The sequence below is a fragment of the Meleagris gallopavo genome, chromosome 28, assembly GCF_000146605.3.
Source record: "Meleagris gallopavo isolate NT-WF06-2002-E0010 breed Aviagen turkey brand Nicholas breeding stock chromosome 28, Turkey_5.1, whole genome shotgun sequence".
Classification (NCBI taxonomy): Eukaryota; Metazoa; Chordata; class Aves; order Galliformes; family Phasianidae; genus Meleagris; species Meleagris gallopavo.
The window spans coordinates 3,681,066-3,703,521 of NC_015038.2; the positions used below are offsets into that span (position 1 = coordinate 3,681,066).

General features: G+C 49.0%; 1 protein-coding gene across 1 annotated transcript in view; it reads right to left on the bottom strand.

Moving 5' to 3' along the window:
• Positions 1-22,456, bottom strand: part of LOC104914535 (trem-like transcript 4 protein) — a 37,674-nt gene that overhangs the window by 3,801 nt on the left and 11,417 nt on the right. The window contains exon 2 of the mRNA XM_019623157.1: positions 6-417. Within this exon, the coding sequence (XP_019478702.1) occupies positions 6-417 (412 nt within the window). The remainder of the gene's footprint in view (positions 1-5; positions 418-22,456) is intronic.

Here is a 22,456-nt window from a genome sequence, read left to right on the forward strand (position 1 = left end):
AAGGCAGGAGGATGGAGCGGGGCAGCAGCAGTGTTGTCCTCTGACAGGATGTGAGTTTGTGTGGGAAAAAATAGTACTCACCCTTGTAAACATTCAGCGAGATGGTCTTTAGTGGAACGTAGTTGCTGCTGTACACACAGGAATATATGCCTGAGTCTTCTGCCTGGAGGTGAGACATGGTGATGGACACGGTTCTGTTGTCATCCTGTATTGTAATATGGCCCTGCCTGGCCTTGTCTGAGTATCTGTACTGCGTTGAGGCAAGTGTCCACACTACAAGTTCGCATCGTGCATTTCTTACACGGCACCAGGCTTTCGGTTGCTTGTCGCCAGGCTGTGTTGCATAAGGGCACTCGATAGAGAACGTGCTTCCTTCCCGTTGGCTCATCTCAGCTTCAGGTGTTCGGGCTGGGAGACCTGCAAGTATGGGCTCTGGTGAGTTACACCTCTGCACCCACAGAATGGCTTCAGCTGGGAGCATTGAGGAGGCTGGGGTGGGATGGTGAGAGCTGGAGCTGCTGCCCCTGCCCTGCACTGCCCTCCCCTGCCCTTCCTCAGCACTGCAGGATCGGGAAGGGTGTCCCATGGGACGCCCCTAATGTGCCCAGCCCTCCTCTTACCTGGGCAGCAGAGCAGCAACAGGAGGAGGACTCTCAGCTCCATGCCGTCCTCAGGCACAGGGCAGGGGCATTGCTGGGGGCTGCCCCACCTGCCCGTTCCAAAGCGTCCGCCTTGTGAGCCTTCCGTCCTCACACTGACGCTGCTGGAGGAAGTCCCTGACGTCTTGCCTTCCCTCAGAAATCTTTCACCATATTTTGCAATGAAACTGATACCAAGATTATTTCAGGGTTCGTTTGGGGAAGTGGCTGTGGGCAGAGCTCAGCCCATACTGAAAAGAGAGGCTCCTTGTTGTGCTGTTGTCCCCCCTCTGCTCTCACACTGGTGGCAATGGAGCACTCTTTTGAATGTTCCAAGGCATAGGAGATGAAGCATGACCTTGGCCTTGGCCCAGCCATGGCCAGAATGTCCCCTCCAAGACATGGTAGCAGTGAGGGCAGGACTGTGCGTGCAGCCTTATAAGCCTTTCTCCTCCTACGTGTCAAATAATGATTCCTTTCCCTTCCCTCTTGCTTACCACTTAGTCTTAAGAAATACTTTCTCTTTTGACATAATGTCACAACTTTGAAGTCACTTTTTTTGTGAAGAATTTTCTCATGTTTCACAACAGATAATGTTTCCCTCTTCCTCCCTTCTTGATAAATAAAGGGGATTCTTTTGTCCCTTGGGGAAGAAGCAGACAGTGCCTGGCAGGACCTGCTGTTTTCTACCCTTGCTGCTCTGGCTGGCCCACACTGCCCTGTTTACCTGGTGGCTCACCTGTTTTATTTCTGCTTCTTACTGACGGTTGTTTCATTGGAGTTAAAGCGAGTCTTTAGAAAAGGAGAATGGAAGGTTGTTTGCCATTCACCTGCAAGTAAAATACATTCAGTAAGAACTGAACTTCTTTGGTGACAGGAAACAAAGTGAAACTGTCTGGACAGGCAAGTATGCAGCTGCTGAGGTGCTGTTGGCACTGATGTCTTTATAGGCACAGCTGAAGTGATTTTAAGTACAGAAGAAACAATAGAAATATTGAAATGAGAGGTTCAGAGCAGCTTGTGACGTGGCTGATGTCACGCTTGTGACGTGACTCTTAGCTGACTGTGAAAATGGACAGCTAAACACAGCCTCCTGTCTGTGCACGTCCTTTTGATTCCCAGTGTATCCAGGAATTGAAGAGAGCACAGCAGTACTCATGCATTGTACAGGATCTCAGTCAAATGCAGAAGGAACACTGTGCCCAAGATCCCCTTGCCTCTTGCACTGCTGCACCCTTACCTGAAAAACAGAAGAGCAGAAGCAGGAGGAATCACGACTGTGCCTGTTCTGGAGCCAAGAGGAAGGGCAGTGCTGAAGGAAGATCAGAACAGCTGTTTGCACCCTTCTGTCCCACACTGGCACTGCTGGAGAAAGTGGCTGAGCTTTGTGGCTACAGCTTGGCTTAGTGTAGAAATCCTTCTCTACAGCTGAACAACCAAATTAATGCACGAGTGATTAAATCGTCCATGTCAACAGAATTTGGCCAGTTCAGAAGACACAGAGGCATTAGACAGAACCCAGGGACCTCCCCTTGAAACTGCTGTGCCTTTCTCTGCCCTTCAAGACAGTGACAATAAAGAAGCAAAGAGGCAGTAAATTCCTCTGCCTTCCCGCTGCCAGCAGATGTGCTCACAGCAGTCTCCCCTGGGCCAGTGCCTACCTGCTTTGCTCCATCAGAGCAGTGAGAAAGACTGTTCTGACACCCCGGCTGCAAATAATTTCCAATTATATGAATAAGCAGCTTATTAACAATACATTCCAGCTAATCATTTTGTGCTAAGATATCTTCACGTTGTCTTTTCCCCAAATCCCTCTCTCATCAGGCACTTGATGCTGAATAACAAGAGGGGGGAACGGAGTGGCTCTCTTATGAACAAATCCCAAGTGTCTGCAATTACTTCAGTTTCTGCAACTGGTTGCCAACAAACTGAGCAGAGAACTGTGCTGCAGTGCTGCGGGAAAGGAGGAGGCATCACATCTGTGTTTGCTGTGCCTGTTGCAGGCTGAGTCCTGGAGCAGAGGAGCTCTCTGGAGCAGGACAGGTCAGGAAGAGGTGTCTGTGTAAGACTTAGTGGATTCCAGGAACAGCTGGGAAGTAATGAAGTTGGTCCCCTTACTGCATCTCTGTCAGAGGATCAATGTGGATTTTAATTATAACACTGCAGTAAATGAGATGAATGCAATCTCTGGAGACCACTTAGCCTACCCCAGCGACACACGCAGTAGGATCAACTCCTCCTGTGTCATTTCTGGAGATCAGTTTAACTAGTTGAGGTTGCAGCATTCTTCTGGTGATTTATTGCAGTGCTGCACTGTCCTGATTTGAAAGCTTTTCCTAAAGCTCCCTGCTATTCGAGTGCCTCTCTCCCTTTTGTATCTGCGGAGAACACAGGGAACAGATGATTCCCTTTCTTTTGCTCTGTGTGCAAAGACTCCTGCCTTGCCTCCCCTCAGTCTGTCACTCTGCACTAACCATCCCCAGTCCCTTTAATTTTCACTCCTGAGCTGTGTTTCCGGCAGCTTGGATCATTTTTGTTCTCTGAACTCTCCCATCAATCCGCCTCTTCTCTGCCAATCCGCCTGGCATCCCTGGGGCCCCCTGAAGTTCCTCCAGAGCTTTTGCATCCGATCGAGGACGCAGCCTTGTAGTTGTTGCCTTCCGCACAAACTCCCTTCCTGCTCTTCTTGCTCCCGTTGCGACGAAACCCACGGCAGCCCCGAAGATGCAGCGGAGGCGGTGGGGCCGCTAGAGGGCAGAGGGCGATTAGGAATGGGGCACGGGGCTCCGGGCTGCCCCGAGCCGAGCTATCGGCCCGCACCCGGTCTGCGATGCCGGGAGCGGAATGGAAATGAACGGCACCGCTCAGCCAGAGGTCTGTGCCGGGCGGGCACAACGCTGGCAGTGGGCAGGTGCCTGTGCACAAAGAGAGTTTGGGGAGTCATAGAACTATGGAATCGTAGTTAGAAGAGGCTCACAAGGATCAAAGAGATTGCAAGAAGATAGCCAAGGAATCTCCTCTTCCAGGGCCATTTCTGTGAGACCTGTCGGGCTCTTTCTGGAGACATGTCGCCAGCAGGGAAACACAAACACGTCCTTGATCCTTGTCTGAGCCTGACTCTCTGCAGGGATGCAAGGCAGCAGGGATTGATGCTGAATAATTCTGGGAAAAGAGGCTGCTGGGATAAGGGAGAAGATAGGCTGCTAGGGGTGACCCAGGGAAACAGAAGCCGCAGCGATAGCCAGAGCCTGGCTGGGGAAGAACCAGGCAGAGCCAGGATGGCTGTGTGTGCTGGGGCTGCAGGGTGCAGGACGGGCGCTCTGTGTGCAGGACGTGGGCTCAGTGCAGCTCTGAAGGAGAAGAGGCCCCACAGCAGCAGCTTAGCGAGAGGCCTGGTGTTTGGTCTGTTCCACATCAATGGGGCGTCCAGCTGTGGCTGAGGATGAAAGCAAGCGAGAGAGAGAGGATTAAAGGCTCCCAGGGTCTCCTCTAACCCGCCTAAGACTCACTGAGAGGGCAGTGTGCGGCTTCAGGAAGGCTTCTTCATATGGAAAATATTATGTGAGGGAGAGAAAGCGAGGGGGAAGGGAAGAGGGAGAGTTCTGTCCAGAGCTCTGGGGGGGAACAGATCACAAAAACACTTTGGAGCCTCCAACCCGGCCCAAGGAGAAAGCAAAGCTCCACTGTAACCTCAGAGTGCAGCGGGGCATGGGTAGTGGGTTTAGGAGACCTTTGGGCAGGAGGTAAGTCCAAATGTGCAGAAAGAGAGAGAAAAAGGAAAGGATGAAAGAAGAGGAGAAGGGGAGAAGGGATATAGAGAAATTGGGGAGGAAAGAGAAGGCTGGCAAAAGGGAGGAGAAAGGAGAGATGGGGGGGAGGTGGTGAAAAGCGGGATGAGGGACATGGAGGAGGGAGGTGGTGACAGGCCGGCTGTCTGCTCCGTTGTGTTGTTAACCAGGTCGCCAGGTGAAAGCCCCTGCACTCCTGGCCCTTTTCCTTCCCCCACCAAACTTCTCCCAGGAATGCCTGTGATGGGTAACAAATTGCTAACAGAAGTGAGACATTTTGCACCAAACGCAAGCAAGTTTCCAGTGAAAGGTTTCCTGTCAGCGGGTTGGGAGTGGAGGGTGTGGAGGCTTTCTGCCTGCTCTGGCAGAGTAATCCTGCAAGTTAACACGAAGCACTGGTTACAGTGCAGGATAAAGGACCTGAGGCTGGGCTTTCCTGCCTTCTGTTCTGGCTGCTGCCATTTGGCTGCTTTCATCCTCCGTTATTTTCTGCTTCGCCCCTGTGTGGCATTTGAGGCCTCATTAGCTGCTCCTCTACTCCCCCTGACCACCCCCCCCAGCGAGATCTCCCGAGAATTCACTGGCTTCCACTCCACTTTCCTCCTTGATTTATACTGTTGAACTGAATGACCTTCGCTGACCTCATTTTCATGACAGTGTGAGCACACACATCAGCGCCCGGCGAACGGCAGCGATCCTCCCTCCCTTGCAGTCCTGCCCTCTGAGCTGCAAGGACACTGGTGCTGCAGGTCGCACATGGGGTAGGTTTGGTGTGTGCTGTGTGCTGCACAGGCACGCTGCCCATTGCCTGAATCTGCAGTGCTGTCTTGTGTACTAAAGCCCAGAAACATGGAAGGTGCTAGCTGCAAAACGCTGCTCTACCTATCCTTGCTTATATGGACGTTTAGCTGAACTGGTGTGCATGCAAAAGCAGTATGCAGAAAAATACTCCCGTGTATTTTCACTCTCTGTACAGACAACCAGAAGTTTTCTCTCTTCCATTATCTGCATGTCAAGGGAGCCCTCAGATATATATGGCATCTCCCTGTGAGAAATGCACACCAATCTCCTTTTTATCTAGGTTGCTGTGTTCTTGGTCATCGCTGCAGAAACTGAAAAATTGCTAGATGGGCCAGACAACCCAAAACACACAGTTGAGAGATGTGCATTAACAACCTGTTCTGGACAAGCTTGCAAGGTGAGGGAACTTCTATTAGTACCAATTTGTGGTGCCTTGTGACTTTTGCTTGAAGAGGTGGATTTTAACTGGAGAAGAGATCTCTTCTCCCTAGGAGATACACCTGAGTCTCTGCTCCTGGTTTTCAGGAAGTTTGCCTCAAGTTCCTGAAGGTAAAAAGAGCAGCTGAGAACTGCTGCTGGGTTTTGGAACAGCATTTCAGCTCCAAGCCAGTTTGCCATACCCGAGCTGTACACCACCTGGCTTCCACTCCGGCATCCCAAAGCTGACCGTCTTCCACCCTCTTTCTAAATAGTTACCCCCTTCCCTAGCCCAGCGGTACATAAATCCCTTTGTCCCTTAGCCTGGAAATCTGCCTTCCTGTCCCTCCCTTCCCTGCCTTCCTGGGAAGTCAGTGTGGATATGGTGCTGCTGGCTTGCCTGTCTGAGCTGCTTAGTTAAGAATAATAAACAAACTCCTAAATGGAAGGATATTCTTTAAACCTGCCTTGTGCTGCCTGCCAGGGAATGCAGGCAGCGAAGCCCACCTCCTGTCCCCCTCCAGCCCCAGCTCCAGGCTCTCCTGAAACCTGATCTCCTTTGCTTTGGAGCTGCACCATGGCCTCTGTGTGCACCTTCCCCCCTGACCCTGTCTGGATTCTCCTGTCCTTTTCCTGACACACACCCAACAAGCACATGCTCCTTGCTCAGACACACACATCACTGAAGGGCACACAGTGACGCTGCCACAGCAAAGGTGCACGGTGCCCAGCACAGATGGGCATGGGGTTGATTTACACACTAGTCCACACATCCATTCAAATAGGTTTGCAAAAACACTATTAAAAGTGATGCAAACACTCGCTATGCCTACAACTAGAGGCTGTTCATTGCCTTGGGAAACCCACCTAGGCACTGAACTCAGATCAGAGGCAGGAGGACACTGGAAAGTGCACAGATGTGCAAGCGGTGCCCCCACAGCTCCACATGTGAAAAGCAGCGTGACACCAGGTGTGCAATGACATGGCAGCCTCAAGTCACAACCAGAAACACTGCAAAGCAAATCCTATAGCAGGCACGCTGATAAAACTGGCAAGCATGTGCCCTGATTTCTTCACACTCACTTTGTATGGTGGTGTCTGTCTATTTTCTTATTTTTCCACTTATCTTTCCTACATGTGCACTCTACATTCACTCTTATGCATTCCAGCTTTCCTATAGACTGCATTCTCCCATTTCCTGGATGTTTTGCTCTTACAAGGACATGCCACCACTACCACACCTTTCCATATACCTTTCTATATGCCTTGTCCAGTGGGTTTATACACCTCTGTTCTCGCACACCTTTGAAGTGCAAACCTTCCTGTACGTATCTGTTTTGCTTTGATACCCTCCCTTCTCCAACACAGGTCTCTTTCCCCATCTCATGTTACTCATGTGCCTTGTTTAGGCAGACAGGCATCTTCTGCTGCTTGCTCTCCCACACAGCTTTCCAGCTTTCCTTTGCTGTGGCCCATTTTCCTCATGCCAGCATTCACAGCTAGCAGGAAGAGGATGTCAGTTAGAGGCTAAGCAGTCCCTGGGACCCTCTGGCCCTGCCACACTTTTCAATCCTCTTCTAATTTTTCTCCTTCTCTTTTCAGAATTTATTGTTTTCAGCTCTCCTCCTCCTCAGTGCCTGCTAAAGGGAACTCGACTCCTCGCCTCTTGTTGTTTTCATCTTGAGAGAAAAGGAAAAACCCATTTTGCTCTTTCCCCAGCTCCAATTCCCCTTCCACCCCCACACCCTCCAACCCCCCTTCCCAGCCCTGAAACCTTTTCCTGATAGTGTTGCTGTAACTGTTCAATTAAACGAGCAATTACAAAATCAATCAAACCAAAACGCGTGCTGTGCACTGAGGGGGACCGACTGCAGAGTGGGGACGTCGCCTGAGCCTGTCCCAGCCTGAAGGCAGCTCAGCTCGCAGCTCAGCTGAAATCGTCTCGTTTGATGGTGAGCCATTGCTCTGAGGACACGCACTGTGCTTCCGTGGAGCTGTGCTCTGCTGTGTAAAGCCAGCACCACTGGCTTCACACCACCTGCAAATTTTTCCCTGTGTTAGGAAGAATTCTAGCAAAGCTCTTGCTGCTCACCATGGCCTTTGGTTTCAGTTGGCCTGTAAGAGGTGTGACAGCTGAAGGTGGGCTAAGTTCAGATGGGAATGGCTTCTGCAGCAATAGGAAGGAGGAAAAGTGATGTGGAGAAAATGGCACGGGTCCTGTGCAATTCCATCTGGTTATCCCTGGTGACTTCCTGTCTTCTTTTGTGCTTACGTTGCTGCTCCTGCTACACATCACACATCAAATCTGTGTGTGCCGAGGCTTTATGCCTGTTTTCTCACCAGGTGACACTCACACTGTCTTCCTCTCCATTATCTGCATCTCCTCAGAACAACATCCACGATTTTCACTGCAGGAATTCCCTCTGGACACCTGTGGCACTCTGGGTGCTGTCATCAGCAAGCAACCAGACTTTGCCTGACACAAAGTCACAAATCGTTCCAAAAACGAGCACAAACAAGAGAAGATGAATTGGAGAACAGGTTGGGTTAAGGGGAAAATGTGCAAAGCAGATGAGTTTTGCTTCATATGTGGACAGAATCGTGGCAGCTTTCCAGTGGCGTGAGGAAGCCAGCTTTACATACAGTACTTAGGAGGAGATCCTGATCCTGCTCACAGGTACACCAGAGGCACTCCATCACCATCTCACCCGTTATCAGCTGAGGCAAATTTTCAGAGAATTTGGGACCAGAGCTTGGTGGTAAGGACTGGAAAGGCTTTATTTTCTTATGAGCAACGAGTTTGAAAGGAACACCCTCTGAAAAAGCCCTTTGTCTTCAGATAGTCCATTTGAGCTGTCAGGAGGACATCTCCACCTTGCTGGTGGCTCCTGGTCCTCCTCTTAGAGGAAGACCTCCCACCAGATTTAAGGGAGGTAGGACTGGAGCTATTCAATGAGGCATTCTTATCCCAGACTTGACCCCGATTTTGCACAGTCAGAAGAGCAGCATCACAAAGACTTATCATTCCTTTAAGAGCAGAAATTTGGCGAGTTTCCTAGGGCAGGAGTCCAGTTTGGCTTAATTTTCAGTGAGTAATACTTAAAGCTTGGTGACCCCGCAGGTCCTATGGAAACACAGGGCTGTGTTGACACATTTCCTAATGCAGTCTACTCCATCAGGTGATACACAAGTCTTAAAATTTGCAAGGATGCTTCAGTAAGGTTCCCCACTCTCATTCTTTTTAGTTGGATTACACCATGATACTCTGGAATTTCATATATATTAAAATATGGAAGATAAGTACCAATACACAACTGCTACTTTACCCCATTCCAAGGTTCCCTGTGTCTGTTTCAGTATTCAGTGCTGTTGCAAGACTCATCTGTATCACCAACCATGTGGAAATGACAGGTTGAAGAGGGATGGAACGGAGAATAAATTGGCAGAGGGAGCAGTGGAGGTGGGCTGACTTTCTTTTGCCACCTGTCTTGCAGGCTCTATGTTATGACTGTATTGATACCACTTAGGGTGTATTTATTGGCTATGCCAGATGCCAAGAGTCTATGGCCTGCTGTTTGTGTAAATCTTATTAAATAATTCATAACATGCAGCCACCATGTATAAAGTTTTGTATAAAGCACTTCCCCCTACATTTTTCTTAGCATTGTTGCTGTCTTCTGGTCCGTGTCAGAGATGCAGTGCAGCAATGAAATCATGACCAGAGAAGACCCCAAATGCAGCTTGGAGAGCTGTAATTTCCACAGAAGTAGGAAATGCTAAAATTCTCAATAAACAAAAAATGAAAAGGGAAATACGGCTTTTGATATTTCCATCTCAAAAGATGAAGAAAAGATTAGAGCCCTATGGCTCAGGCTCTGAGCTTCCCCAGCTCCAAAACCCTGGCAAAGGGAACCTGGATGTGCAGTGCTCCTCACCCAGGCTCTCACCCACCACAGCAGTCCTGCGCCCTCAGGCTCTACTGCAAGGCAGGAAACCAGGCAGGTCCCCGATGGAGCTCTTTTGGTCAGAAGTTCCTTGTTTAAGTCAATGAAATCATTCTGTTTTGCCCAAGTGGAAGTGGCTGCTCCCTACGGGAAATTCCCAGCAGCCAGGCACCCAGAAGGCTGTGTCTTGGTCTCCTAGAGGACAACCCCGCTGATTCTGGCTGTAGATTCAGGCCGGCTCTGCCTTTCTCTGGGCTCACGCCGGGTGCCTGCACTCGTATCCACGTGTCCCAGCAGGGCTGCTGGCCAGGCTGCATGTGGGCAGGTTACAACACATCGCTGGTGGGAGCAGGGAACCCCCCTGGCTCCTCGGAGGACAAACCCCTGTGGGAAATCAAGGCTTCAGCAGCTCCTGTTTGTGGTGATGTTTGCTGGTGGGTTCACGGACCTGAACACACAGTGGGGAAACTGCAAGGAACCATCTCCTGTCTGTAAGGACTTGCTCCAGACGTGCAGCGAGAGGACTAGCAGGAAATTCAGCCCCTGCTCAGACGGGAGCGGCTCTCATGGCTGCAGCTCCCAGTCTGACTGCAGGTGCTCGGGAGCAGATGCTCTGCAGCACGGTGCTGGGCTGTGGCTCGGGGTGGCACCTGGTGCTCGTGCCAGGCGGTGGCACCGTGCAGAAGCCTTCGGTCCCGTCCAGCTGTCTGCCTGCCATCTATATTTGGTAAAAAAATGCTTGGGAGTTGTTTGTTTGTGGCTCCTTGGAAACCCCCTTAAGAAATGGCTTCTTTTGTTTGGTTACTTGGGAAAAAAATATTTTCCCCTCCTCCTTTCACTATTTTGAAACACTGAAAAAGCAAAGCTTTAAGGAGCCGGGATATCAAGGACAGTCTGACAGCAGCAGCCTGCGGCTCCCGCGTGGCTCACAGCTCGCCTTGGTCCTCCTCTCTTGCAGGCACTTCTGCTCCACCTTCGTGTAAATTCTGACAATGAAAACACATCTAAATGTCCTCAAAGTTTCTCTTCCCATTGAAAAAGGGGATTTATTCTCTCTCTCTCTCTTTCTTTTTAATCAGAATTAATGTGATTCTAATGTGTTCCTTTTGATCTTCGGGGGATTTTTTTTTATACTGATGATCCCTAATTTTGAAATGATTTTTTTTTTTAATTGTTTTAAAAAGCTGCAGTGAAGGGGGAAAAAAAAAACCCATCCTACATCTTTGGCACATCTTTAACCTTTAAGTACCTCTGGAAAAAAAATATTTAAAATATATGATACATTTTTAAACAGGGTGCTTTTGACAGGTCAGTTTCAAACCTCTCTCTCTTTTCTTGTGCTGTGTTGGAATAAGACAATTTTGCGGCTTGGATTTTTTTGACAGTTAAATTGCAATGTAGGCAGAGGGTGGAATAGGGATCCTGTCTCTTTAACTCTCTAACTAGACAAAGACTTTTCCCCTTTGAGAGCTGAGCCCGGGATCAGAACTGTCAGATGATCTCGTAGCACTTGGGAGAGTTTGCAAAGTCATAATTATATCTTTTAACCTGTCTTGCTCTTTGCAAAAGAAAGGTCCTATTATATTGAAATGAGATTATTAGCCATCAAATACTTTCTTTCTTGGGATTCTTCTTCTTTAAAAAAAATTCAAATACCTTAACTACTTTGCAATTGAATTTTTATAAGATTTACTTTTCACTAAATAAATGTTCTGTAGCAGCTATTTTTTTAAAGTATTTTTAAAAGGGTGTTTTCAATATGCAGATGCAAAAAAAAAAGAATCAGACTCAGTGTCTGAAATGTCACCTGTGTAATTAAAGGAAGGTAAAGTTCCAGAGCTTGGTGCAGTTTTATTCCCTGGCTTAGTTGGTGAGCCGTGCTGTTCAAAACCCTTCTGCTGATTTCATTGCCAAAAATGTTTCTTCCCGAAACCCAACAATTTTCAACCTTCCATTTTCTCTCTCTTCTTTTTTTGCTTGTGTGTCTCTTCTTCTTCCTCGAAGTAGGAAAAAAAAAAAAAAAAAAAAAGAGACCCCAAATAAATTGAGAGGTTTTGTGAACAAAAAAATCCACGCCATTAAAATCACTGCACTGCTTTGTTCACATGTGCTTCACCAAAGGCAACAACTGCAACAACTGCATCAGAGCAACGGGTAGCACCAGGAAGGTCAGTAATATGGTACCACACTGAAGAAAGAGCCTCTCAAACCAGCCCATTTGAGAACCAATTAGCACAATAATTCCTTACACCCCAATTTGAAAGTGGGGATTGGTTCCAGGTTGCACAAACCATAAACACTCAGCACGTGTTTGAGTTTCGAGCTGAGCAGGGGTTGAAATGAATATAAAGGAGCTACATGAACGATCTGGGCCCGATCTGCAGAGCTCTGAAGTCAGGGGAGGATGCTTCCAGCTGCTGCAGCGCCTTCGGATGGCACAGCCCTTTGTTGGCAGCAGGGCGTTGTGACCGAAGATGAGAGCGCTGCCATGCAGGCCGTGTCAGCCTTTCCATTATCAGCCCTCCTTCAGAGGAGGGTTAACTCCTGACCATAACAATTCATCCTGAGATTAAATTCAGCGTGTTGCAATCTAACAAAAGGATTATTCTTTGCACGGACAGAACTCCCCATTAAACTCAGGATGCCAAGAGGTCGCAACTGGTTTACATTATTAAGGGTTTTGATGCATTGGAATTTTTACAAATGCTCTGTGGGTACACAGGACCAGTCCTGCTGCACTCACCCATGTCACACACTTCGCAGTGTGACCAGTTGAAGACAGTGGGGACTGTTGCCACAAACAGAGTTATTTGTAGGTGCTTGTGTTTGCCAGCACCACGGTCTGGTATTCGTTCTGTGCAGACCTGCAGGAACATCCTCAGTTGCGTGCTGTCAGAATGCATGTGCGTCTTCTACTGACTGTACGCCTCAGTTTCTTATTCCAGAAACTAAGAATAAAGGCCAGGCCATTATTTAATACACATTTCCTCAACCTTCCAGAAAAGATGTCTCGGTCATAATGAAAACCAGAAGACTGACAGATCAAAAGAACCTCCCTGATGTTAAATAAGGCCCCAATTCTAAGTAAGACCCATCTGGGGAAACTTTCTTCGTGAAGAACCCCAGGACAGGAAAATAAGGAAATTCATTGAGCTGCTCTTTATATAAACCTAAGCACCTGCTGAATGTTAAGCACATGTTTTCTATATCTCTAGAACTCCCCCATGCTCCTGTTGCTTCGGTATTGAAACACCTCCTTCTCCTCTCCTACATGTTTTTACTTCTTGCAACACTATTACAAACTAAAGATGTTTTTCCCCTTCATTTGCAGGACAGACCCAGTGCCTTCAAGAAAACTACCTAGGTCCATACATGCAGGATGCTCTGTCCATCCAGCTTTCATTCCCATATTCACTCTAAAGCTCAACATGAACTGCCTCTGAATTCAAGGTAGGAGCAAATGTCTGGTCTCTGCTGCCTTTGTGTCCTTGTGTTTCATTTCATCAGTACAGGTTAGGGGATGACCTGCAGGCGAGGAGCTCTATGGAGAAGGACTTGGGTGTTCTGGAGGACAACAGGTTGGCCATGAGCCAGCAGTGTGCCCTTGTGGCCAAGAAGGCCAATGGTATCCTGGTGTGCATTCAAAAGAGCACGGCCAGCAGGCTGAGGGAGGTGATCCTTCGCCTCTGCTCTGCCCTGGTGAGGCCACATTTAGACTACTGTGTCCAGTTCTGGGCTCCCCAGTTCAAAGACAGGGATCTCCTAGAAGGAGCACAGCAGAGGGCCACAAAGATTATTAAAGGGCATAGAGGATCTCCCGTATGAGGAAGGGCTGACTAACCTGTGTCTGTTCAGCCTGGAGAAAACTGAGAGGGGATATGATAAATGTTTATGAATACCTAAAGGGAGGTGGGAGGTAAATGGATGAAGACAGGCTCTTCTTGGTGTTGTGCAGTGATAGAACAAGGAGTAATGGCCTAAAACTTGAACCCAGGGAGTTCTGTACTAACAGGTGGGAGAACTTTAGCAAGGGTGATGGAGCACTGGAACAGGCTGCCCACGGAGGTGTGGAATCTCCTTCTATATATTCAAGGCCCGTCTGGTCATCTAGCTGTGCAGCCTGCTGTAGAGAACCTGCTTTAGCAGGTGACTTGGTGATCTCTTGAGATCCCATCCAACCCCTGAGATTCTGTGATTCTGTGAGTCAGGAGTGGCAGGTTTTCATAGAACTCCCCTGTAAGCTACCTTTAATTGTCCATGGGAGCTGGGGAGCCAGGCAGGTATCACCAGAGCCAGTTCAACCTGTGTAAATTGGCAGTGTCCCCCAGACTCACTGGAGCAGCTCCAGTTTACACCACTGAGGATCTGACTTGGAATTTCATAAATATCTCTTCTTTTTCTTGGCAGTGAAATAATCTACAGAGAAGTTCCAAAAAATTAGAAGAAGTTGTTGGCAGATGTGTCTATTAGTTTGAGCTCAAGACTTTTTGGCTTTTCTGAGATTTGAGCTCAGTCACTGGGCAGCATGGAGGCTTCCTTATTGTCCACAGTAGCTTTGCCTTTGTGCAGTCAGCTGAGCCATCTCCCAAGGGAAGCACTGTGTTTCCCTCGGTTGATTGCAGGGAGCCACAGGAGAGGCTCATAGGAGACACCCTGGGAGTATGTAAGAGGAATTCTGTTCAAAAACTCCCCACTATCTCACTGACAAACAACTCTGGTGAGTCCAGACGAAGCCTTCTGAAGTCACGTTCTTTGGCTCCAACCTTTGTGTGTGGCCTACGAACATAAGCAGTAGGTGATGTCTCACTCTGTGTTTTGTATCATGGAAAACAGCGCCTTTCTCAACAGCAGATTCCAGTGGAAAACGTTCTCAGCCTTCTGAGAGTAAAATTCCTCCTCAGGGCAGGAGGTGTTCAGCCTTTGGAAGGCCTGCGAAGTCAGACCTGTCACTGCAATGGAAGGAGATTGGGGTTGGCGCCTCGGTGGGTGTGAGTGTAAACATCCAGCTGGGTGTGCCAACCAGAACGTGCCCTGGCTTTGTTATTCCTAGCGCCCAGCTCCACTTCAACTTTCTCCTGAGTGATTATTGACGTGCTTGCAGTTCCGGGGGACGTGGAAATTGGTTTGTTTACACAGATTTGGCAACAGCAAGCTGTCAGCCCTGTGAGGCACCGAAGTATTTCCTTGAAATCAAGTCTTGCAGCTCAGCAACTTTGCAGAGCCTGCATTTTGGACAGAAAAATGAGATCTCAGTTGGCCTAACTCATCTCAACTGTAGTCCATGGGCTTCTTCCTGCTGATCCTCCTGTAGCTGTCACCAGCCTGTGCTCAAACTCTCAGCACCAGCACCAGTAGAGGCAAAAGGTTGTATGAATTCCTGTTCGGATGCCTTGATTTTTTAATTTGGTCCTGGGACTTGTTCAGGAAAAACGTCAAAGCCTTCTGCTCCGTTATTTGTGCTGAGCTAAAAATAATGCTGGGGGCCCCACCTTCAGTGAATGCACTCCCTTGAAAACAGAGCACTTTGCAAATTCCCATGTGCTCCTTCTTTCTAGATTTCTGGCAGCCAGAAACAAAAGTCATCAGAACCTAGAGAAACTATCAGCCTTTGTGGTGTCCCCTTCTGTGTAGAAATCGGTGGATTTGTTGGAAACCAGCAAGTGGCACTCCAACACGCAGAGGAAGGGCTTTATTCTCAGCTCTATGTCCCCAGTCCCTCAGTAAGAGCTGCCAGTGTAGTTCCAACACTGTCCATGCCATACAACCAGAGCTGCCCTGTCTTTTTCTTACAATAGTTGTGCAAAATCTGAGCGAGGAGTCTGGGCAGCTTGAGAGCTCATCTCCCTGCTAAGCAGGCAGACTTCCACACTGGCAGACAGTGATGCTCTTGCTCTTCAGATCCTTCATCTGTTGGCACACATATCCTTGGGAACTGCAGTGTGCTTTGGTCCACGAAGTGTATTTGCAATGTTCTCCCCATCAGGTCTCTATCATGACCTGGTAGAGATTTTCATGGGCTGTCCAGATAACACCAGAGACAATTGCAGACAGGATTTCTGTCAATACCAACTTCTCAAGTTCTGTTAGGTGAATAATTTCTCCTAAAGCAGCTCCACCTCTCCTTTCTGGTGAGATGGTGCTATCACTCTCGGATACTCACTGGCTTTCAGGCTGGATAAATGGCCATTTTTCTAGAAACACACTGAACTTCTGTAGTCTGGTTTGTTACTATTATTCTTTTTAAGTATTTAAAAAAAACCCTGGAGATTTGAGCAAAAAATATTATAAGAAAACAAAAGTTAAATCATAATTTCTGTTAAGGGTAGAGAAATGATTTCCCAGCTTGCTCTGCTCCTTCGCAACCCAGGAAGGTTTTATGGGCTGAAACAATCTCTCAGGAGGTGCTTGATAGGAGAAGGGAGACCACAACACCGTACCACGTTTGGGGTGAGCCAGCAGCGGCACAGCTGGGACGGCGGAGTGCTGCCCCATGGATGTGCTGGCTGAGCCAGCGTGGGCAGAGCTCTTACATCAGCGCCAGGGATCCGCACCTGGCTCCTCTCTGTGGTGACCATTCCTGGCGACCGACTACAGCTTGATTTCATATTTTGATTTTACAGGCCCTGCACAATAATCACCTCTTAATTCACCCTCCCTCCCCCCCCTCCTTCTCTTCTCTTCTCTTTCTGCTGAAGAACAGCAGACGGGAGATTTCATGTGCCATAAATATTTAGATTGTGCCTGTGTGTTTATAACACTTGCCGAGAGTGTAACTGGAGCAGCTCACACTCAGCAGCAACACCTGATGCTAGGAAAGTTTTCCATCACCTCATATGGACCAAGCAGAGCAGAACATGCACAGGGGACCAGTAGCTGCGTTGTCCCCCTGCCACGTTGGTGAACAATAATAACAATAACAATATGAACGTGCCTTCGTGTCCCTGAGCAGGTGCTGCTCTGAAGGATGATGGAACAAAAGCTGTGGCTGTGACGGAATTGAACATTCTTGCAGCACTGCCCTGACTATAGAGCATGGGAGAAACGTGTCTCCAATAGCACCTCTAGGTTCTAGAGCTCGTGTCACGGGAGATCCATAGTGCCAGTGATGGATCTCAGCCTCTCCTGTATAGCTTGAGTGTCTCGGTTAAGCATGGCACACTTGCATGCAGCCCAGCTGAGGTCTGGGCCCCTTTCCACAGCACCTGAGGCAGTTCAGGCAGTGCTGGCAGCTCTCCCTGTGTCAGCCTGTGAGCAGAGCACTGCTGGGCACGCGGCCGTGGCCCCTCAGCCTTGCTGGCTCACACACAGCGGTCAGCCCCGTGCTTTCCAGAGCATCGGCTCTCTTAAGTGTTATGGAATTTTTTGTGCTTTAATAAATGTGTTTTTGCTAATGTTTCTTTAGGGGAAAATATTTTTCTTTTGTTTCTCTGCGTAACCTCTTTAGGACTTTCTGGGGAAGTGAAGCCAACAGCACTAGGTTTGGCTCCTTTTCTTGCCTGTCCTCTGCTTTTTTTTCTCTCTCTTTTTTTGGAGAGGAAATAAATCTCTGTTTTTAGTCCCTTCTCTTGCTCCTATTCCACTTACCTGCTGGGTTTTCTCTTCTGTGGCTTTGGAAACAGCAGTAATGACTCACTCACCAACTTAGGAGGGATTTTCCTCTCCGGGCAGGCGATTCCTTTCTTGTCTACTGTGTGCATTACTCAAAGCTTTTTCCTGTAGGCTTTGATACTTGCCATGGTCACAGGTAGGACACTACAGCAGATGGATCGTAGGTTGTGCCTGGTTTTGTTGGGTTCTTTAAAGACAAGGCTTTACTGCCAATGGCAAATTTTGAATTTGGTGCAACAAGGATTGGAATTGTGAAGGAAAAACTAGAAAGAGAGAGACAACCCTTCCTCATCTTGTTTTAGAATCAGTGGATGGAAAGGAAACATAAACTCAATTTTATGTGGATTATAAGGCACCTATAAAGAGAGTCATATGAACTGAGACTCTTGGCTCTGTTACTCTAATGATACCTATGGAACAATATGTGAAACCTATTACACTATTCTGGATATATGTGTATATATATATTTATATATATGTACAGAGAATGAGAGAGAGAGAGGGACGAAATATGGGGCCTTTATTTTTATTGGCTTCTGCAAAGAATAAATTACACAGCAAGGGCAAGGTTAAATTATTGTAAATGTCTGTATGAAAGGCATCACTTAATTATTAACAGTCTGCTGCAAATAAAAGGTACATATGCTAAAATGGCCTGACCTGCTGGATTGTGGGTTTTTGTTTAAAATTGTTGGTGAGGCCCACAGCTGACTTGTTCTCTGTCAGGCAGGCTGGAAAAAGAGGCAGGGTAAGATTTCATTGCAGAGCGGCTTATATCCCTCTGTACCAGATGTCAAGTGAATGGCTAGAAAATGGGAAAAGGGAAGGTGGGGGCTTTCTGAAAGCAGGGAGAAAACACTGAGGACGTGTAAAAACACCCGAATGGATGTGGAAAGAGGGAAAGTCCAAGCACAGACTAGTACTGCTCTCTCTTAGCACTTATCCTTTGTGGGTAAGTCCACAAAGGCTACGAGCTCCTTACAGCTGAGCTCTGCACTTACCCCAGTTGGGAAAAGTTTAGAGCCCTTCAAAGAGCAGGTGAGCCCCGTGCCCTGCGGACCTGCTGTGCCTGTTGCCAGCACTGCAGGCTGCACAAGTGAGCAATGGACCCTGGTGCAGTCTGTGTGCGGGAGGAGAAGGGAGACGAGAGAAGGCCTGAGCTGTCTCTGCTCATGTCTTGCTGGAGGCTCACAGTTGGCTGCCACTGATGGAGGTTGCTCTGGCTGAGGTAGCCTAACGAGAGGACTGAGGCTGATGCTGCTGTATTGCTGACACTTGCTGGAGTTGGCCGTGCCTCTGGAGAAGAATACTAGGGCTGTTGGCCCCAGCTTCCTGGCTCTGTCAGTTCCTGTGTTAATAGGAGAGGGAGGGTGAGGCTTTCAGGACCCCTGGGCAGTATTTATGTGTTTGGATACCCACAGTACCGCTTTACTCTTAGTTTTTATTTCAACAGTATCTCCGTGAACAAATATCACCATAGGGCAGAGCCATCTCTCCTCCCATGCACAGCCCAGCCACACTGGACTCAGGTCCAGGAGAATCCTGTCAAATACAGTCCAGATGCATGAGCAAGGCGTCATCCTATTTGCAGTCACCAAATTTGCAGAGCTTTTCAATCCTGGCCCCTGGAGGCAAAAGGCAAAGAGAAAACCATCTCGGGATGAGATTTCCAAAGGGAAACTTGGAGGCTTCAACAGGTTGGGGGGGGGGGGAAGAAAAAGGAAAAAAATCCAACTCGTCTATATGAATGAAAGAACCAAGTGGAAAGCTCTCCCTTTCACTCCCTTGCAAAATTAAAACTGCTTTTGGCAAATAGGAGATGCCTCTGTGATTTCGCATTCAGCTTCAAGGCCAGACGGAATCCCTCGGCGCTGGGCTGACCTCCTGCCTGCGGCCGGTCAGGGATTCCCACCCGCTGTGCAGCGAGCTCCAGGCTGTCCCTGTGGAGCTGGGGCAGCACCTCTCAGCGAGAGCCATCCCAGCAACGGGGAATTTGCTGCCTCTCCCCACCTCGGTAAGCTCTTCCAAGGACTAGATGTGCCAACACCATTTGTTCATATGGAAAAGCAGGATGACTGAGAAAACAGTGTGAGCTGAGTCCTGATGGGTTTTAATGCTATTTGGCACCTGAGGAGAAGGGAAGAAAAGGAAGAGCCTAAACCATCACTATTCAACGGTCCCTGTACCCATCTGTAAGTGCACTGCAAAGCTTCCCTGCCCTTGTCTTTAGTTAGCATTTAGATTTACTAAAGCCACGTCACCAGTTGCTATACTATAATTTTTCATCTTCTGTAGCTGTAAGCCATGTTCCCAAAAAGCCCATCCCTTCTTCCATATGACGTCCCATCAGTGGCTGCATCTCTGCTGGAGCACACGTGAAGGCTGCCCAGCATTTGCGGTTGTTTCCAGGCTGTTGGGAAGATGTTGGAGAAATTGCTCCAGAAAAGCTGAATTTTTGGTGCACTTTCTCATCATATCGGACTTCACTTCTGCAAGAAGGTTTGCAAACACAAGCTTTGAGTGCCTAGGGGAAATGCAAGTGTAGGTGAGACTAGTTGGGTGGGATCAGTGACAGGTAGAGTCTCTGTGCTTCATGGGGTTCTACCTCTCTATTTTACCTCTGTGAGAGTCTGATATTTTCCCTGAAAGCCTTTGATGGCATTCTGAGCATGAGAACACTTAACCCAATTCTCAATTCTCCTTTTTTTTTTTTGGTCAAATGCGAAAGAAGAGCAGAGCTCTTTCACTCTAGTTCCAGGCAGGAATAGGAATCCTCACTCAGAAAACCTGACTCCACAGGAGGCATGTCTCAGAACAAGGGAAGAAGCGTGTCGTGGCCGTGCAAGCCAACAGTAGCACAGCCTGCTACAGACCCCATGGGCTGCTGAGAATCTCTATCATTCACATCTTATGAACTGGTTTGGCGCATCTCCAGAGGACATTGGCAGCTGTTCAAGGCCTTGCAAGGTGCTGAACACGCTCAAGTTCCCACTGTCTCCAACATGTGTGTGTGCAGGATTACCCCTTCGCCTGCGTGAGTGCGACTGGGATTTGCTGGGCCCGCGGGTATCGATGGCGAGGGGTTTGTCAGATGGCTTTCCCACAGCTGCACCTCCAAGTGCAGAGGCTCCACGTGGACTCCAGCTGCCACTTGTCACCGCGGGGGGACGGCTGCAGGTAGGGCTGCAGTCCCAGGGCTGGATGGGCGCGTGTGAGGACAGGACTGCAGCCGTGTCAGACCCATCGCGGCGCTGCGACAGCAGGCAGGGCAGCTGCTGGCTGGGAATGTGGCTGCAAAGGGCCGGCGGCTGTGAGCGTGAGCTGTGCACGCCGTCAGGGGGTGTGTGGTGTTTGTGGGGGCCGACCCACGACGTGATGTTATGTGGGAAGGGCTGGCTGGTGGTCAGGAGCAGCAGAGCTGAGCTGGGGGCAGGCAGCGGGCGCGAGCTGAGGGCGGGGGGTCTTTTCTGAGGGGGAGAGTGGGGAAGGGGAGCACAGGGTGGGAGAGTGCTGGTCCACGAGCGTGCTCTGAGCACGTGTATTCACACACTGCTCACACAGTTGGTCCCGAAAGGAGCTGCGAGTGGGGATAAAATGTCACAGCAGCAGCCAGTGGCTATAAAATCCGGGGTCTAAACGAAAGGGAAAAAGTGACAAGGGGAAAAGCAAGGTCGGCCCCACCTTGCAGGGTCTGCTCTGGAATGTGTTTGCACTCCAGGGTGTGCAGTGCCTGAAAGTGCGTTAGCAGCAGTGTTGAGTTAGTAATATGAACCCTATACAAATACCTCCGGGGCAGACAGGTCCATTTCAGGCTGTGTTTATTTAATAAAGAGCCAGTGAAGTAACTGCAATTTCATTGTCAATTTACTAATGCGTTACAGTTATGTTTCTTAACCTCATTGTTTGGGCTCAGGAGCTTGCAGTGCCTGGCCAAAACTTTCCTTTTTTCTCTCCCTTATTCCCCCCCTCAAGTGTAAAACACATTTTATTATGACTAGAATGTCTTCTATTTATCAAAAGCTGGGATTAAAACCCTCAACTCCCCCCTTCCATGCACATATCCAACTTGGCAACAGGTTGGTTTATTAACCTCCTAAAAGCCTCACTCACTCACTTGCCTTTTTTTCTATTCTTTTTTTTTTTTTAAGTAGAAGAAAAAAACACGCAGCCGTGCACACTCACGCCTATTCACACACATATATTTTTAAAGTTCATCTGGGAAGAGTACAATGGAAACTCTGGCTGGAATGAGATTGAGCCGTGCGTCTTTGTGGTCTGGGAAGTCTGACTTCGGCCTCCTACTCTTTTGGATGGAAATCTGGGTTTCAAACACGCTTGCACGTTCTCAATAAAAAAACAAAAATCAAGCAAGCAAGCAAGCAACCCCTCCCCAGTGCTGAATTGGAAAGAGAAATGAGCTTTTGGAGGAGGGTGGGGGAGTGGCTGCTGCGTGGTTTGGGCTCAAGCCTCAGCAGCTCCTTGTAGGAAGGGAGATGGGCTGCAGCGGGGGGAGGCTCGTGCTCAGCTGGCTCGGTAGATGCCCTGCTCCCATCCAGGCTTATTTCCCACAGGGGAGGATTTTCCATCTCTCAAAGCTTATAGAAGAACCTTAGTCCTTCAGGTCTGACTTTGGGATAAAGAAGCTAAACGTTGCTTGTTTCCTTTCCGCAGCAGCTCAATTGCAGCCAGTTTCATGGCCGGGCTGCAGGTAGGAAGGGTCCGGGTCGTCAGCTGGAGCAGATGAGCGGGGCTCTGCTGGAGGCTCCATCACACCTCCAGGTGACCTCAGACACCAGACAGCCACCGGATTGCTGGAGGCGGGAGGGTGGTTTGTCACCAAGAGATTTAGGCAGTGTTATGTTGGAAAGAAACAGAGGGTTGGGCCCTGTGGATGTGGTCGGAGAGCTGGGATGAACAACAAGAAGCCTTGGTTCCGTCCCATGGGACAGGTGCACCTTTGGGCAGCTCTCCAGCCACAGTCCCTGGTCTGGGATCTGCCTGACCTGCCCTGAGGGCGGTTCTGCTCCGCCACAGGCCAGAGTGACAGAGTGAAGGTGGGAGGGGGAGGAGGGGGGATGCAGAGCTCTGGTGCTGCTGCAGTTCCTGCCCAGGCAGCGCTCGTCTGCAGTGCTGAAGTCCGTGTTGGCAGGAACTGGGCTGTTCTGGGAGCCGCTGTCTCCATGGGTAATCTGTCAGTGTGTGCTGCTCCCTGTCTGTGTACAGGATGGGTGGCACTGTAGGTGATGCTCAGCCTGTCTGC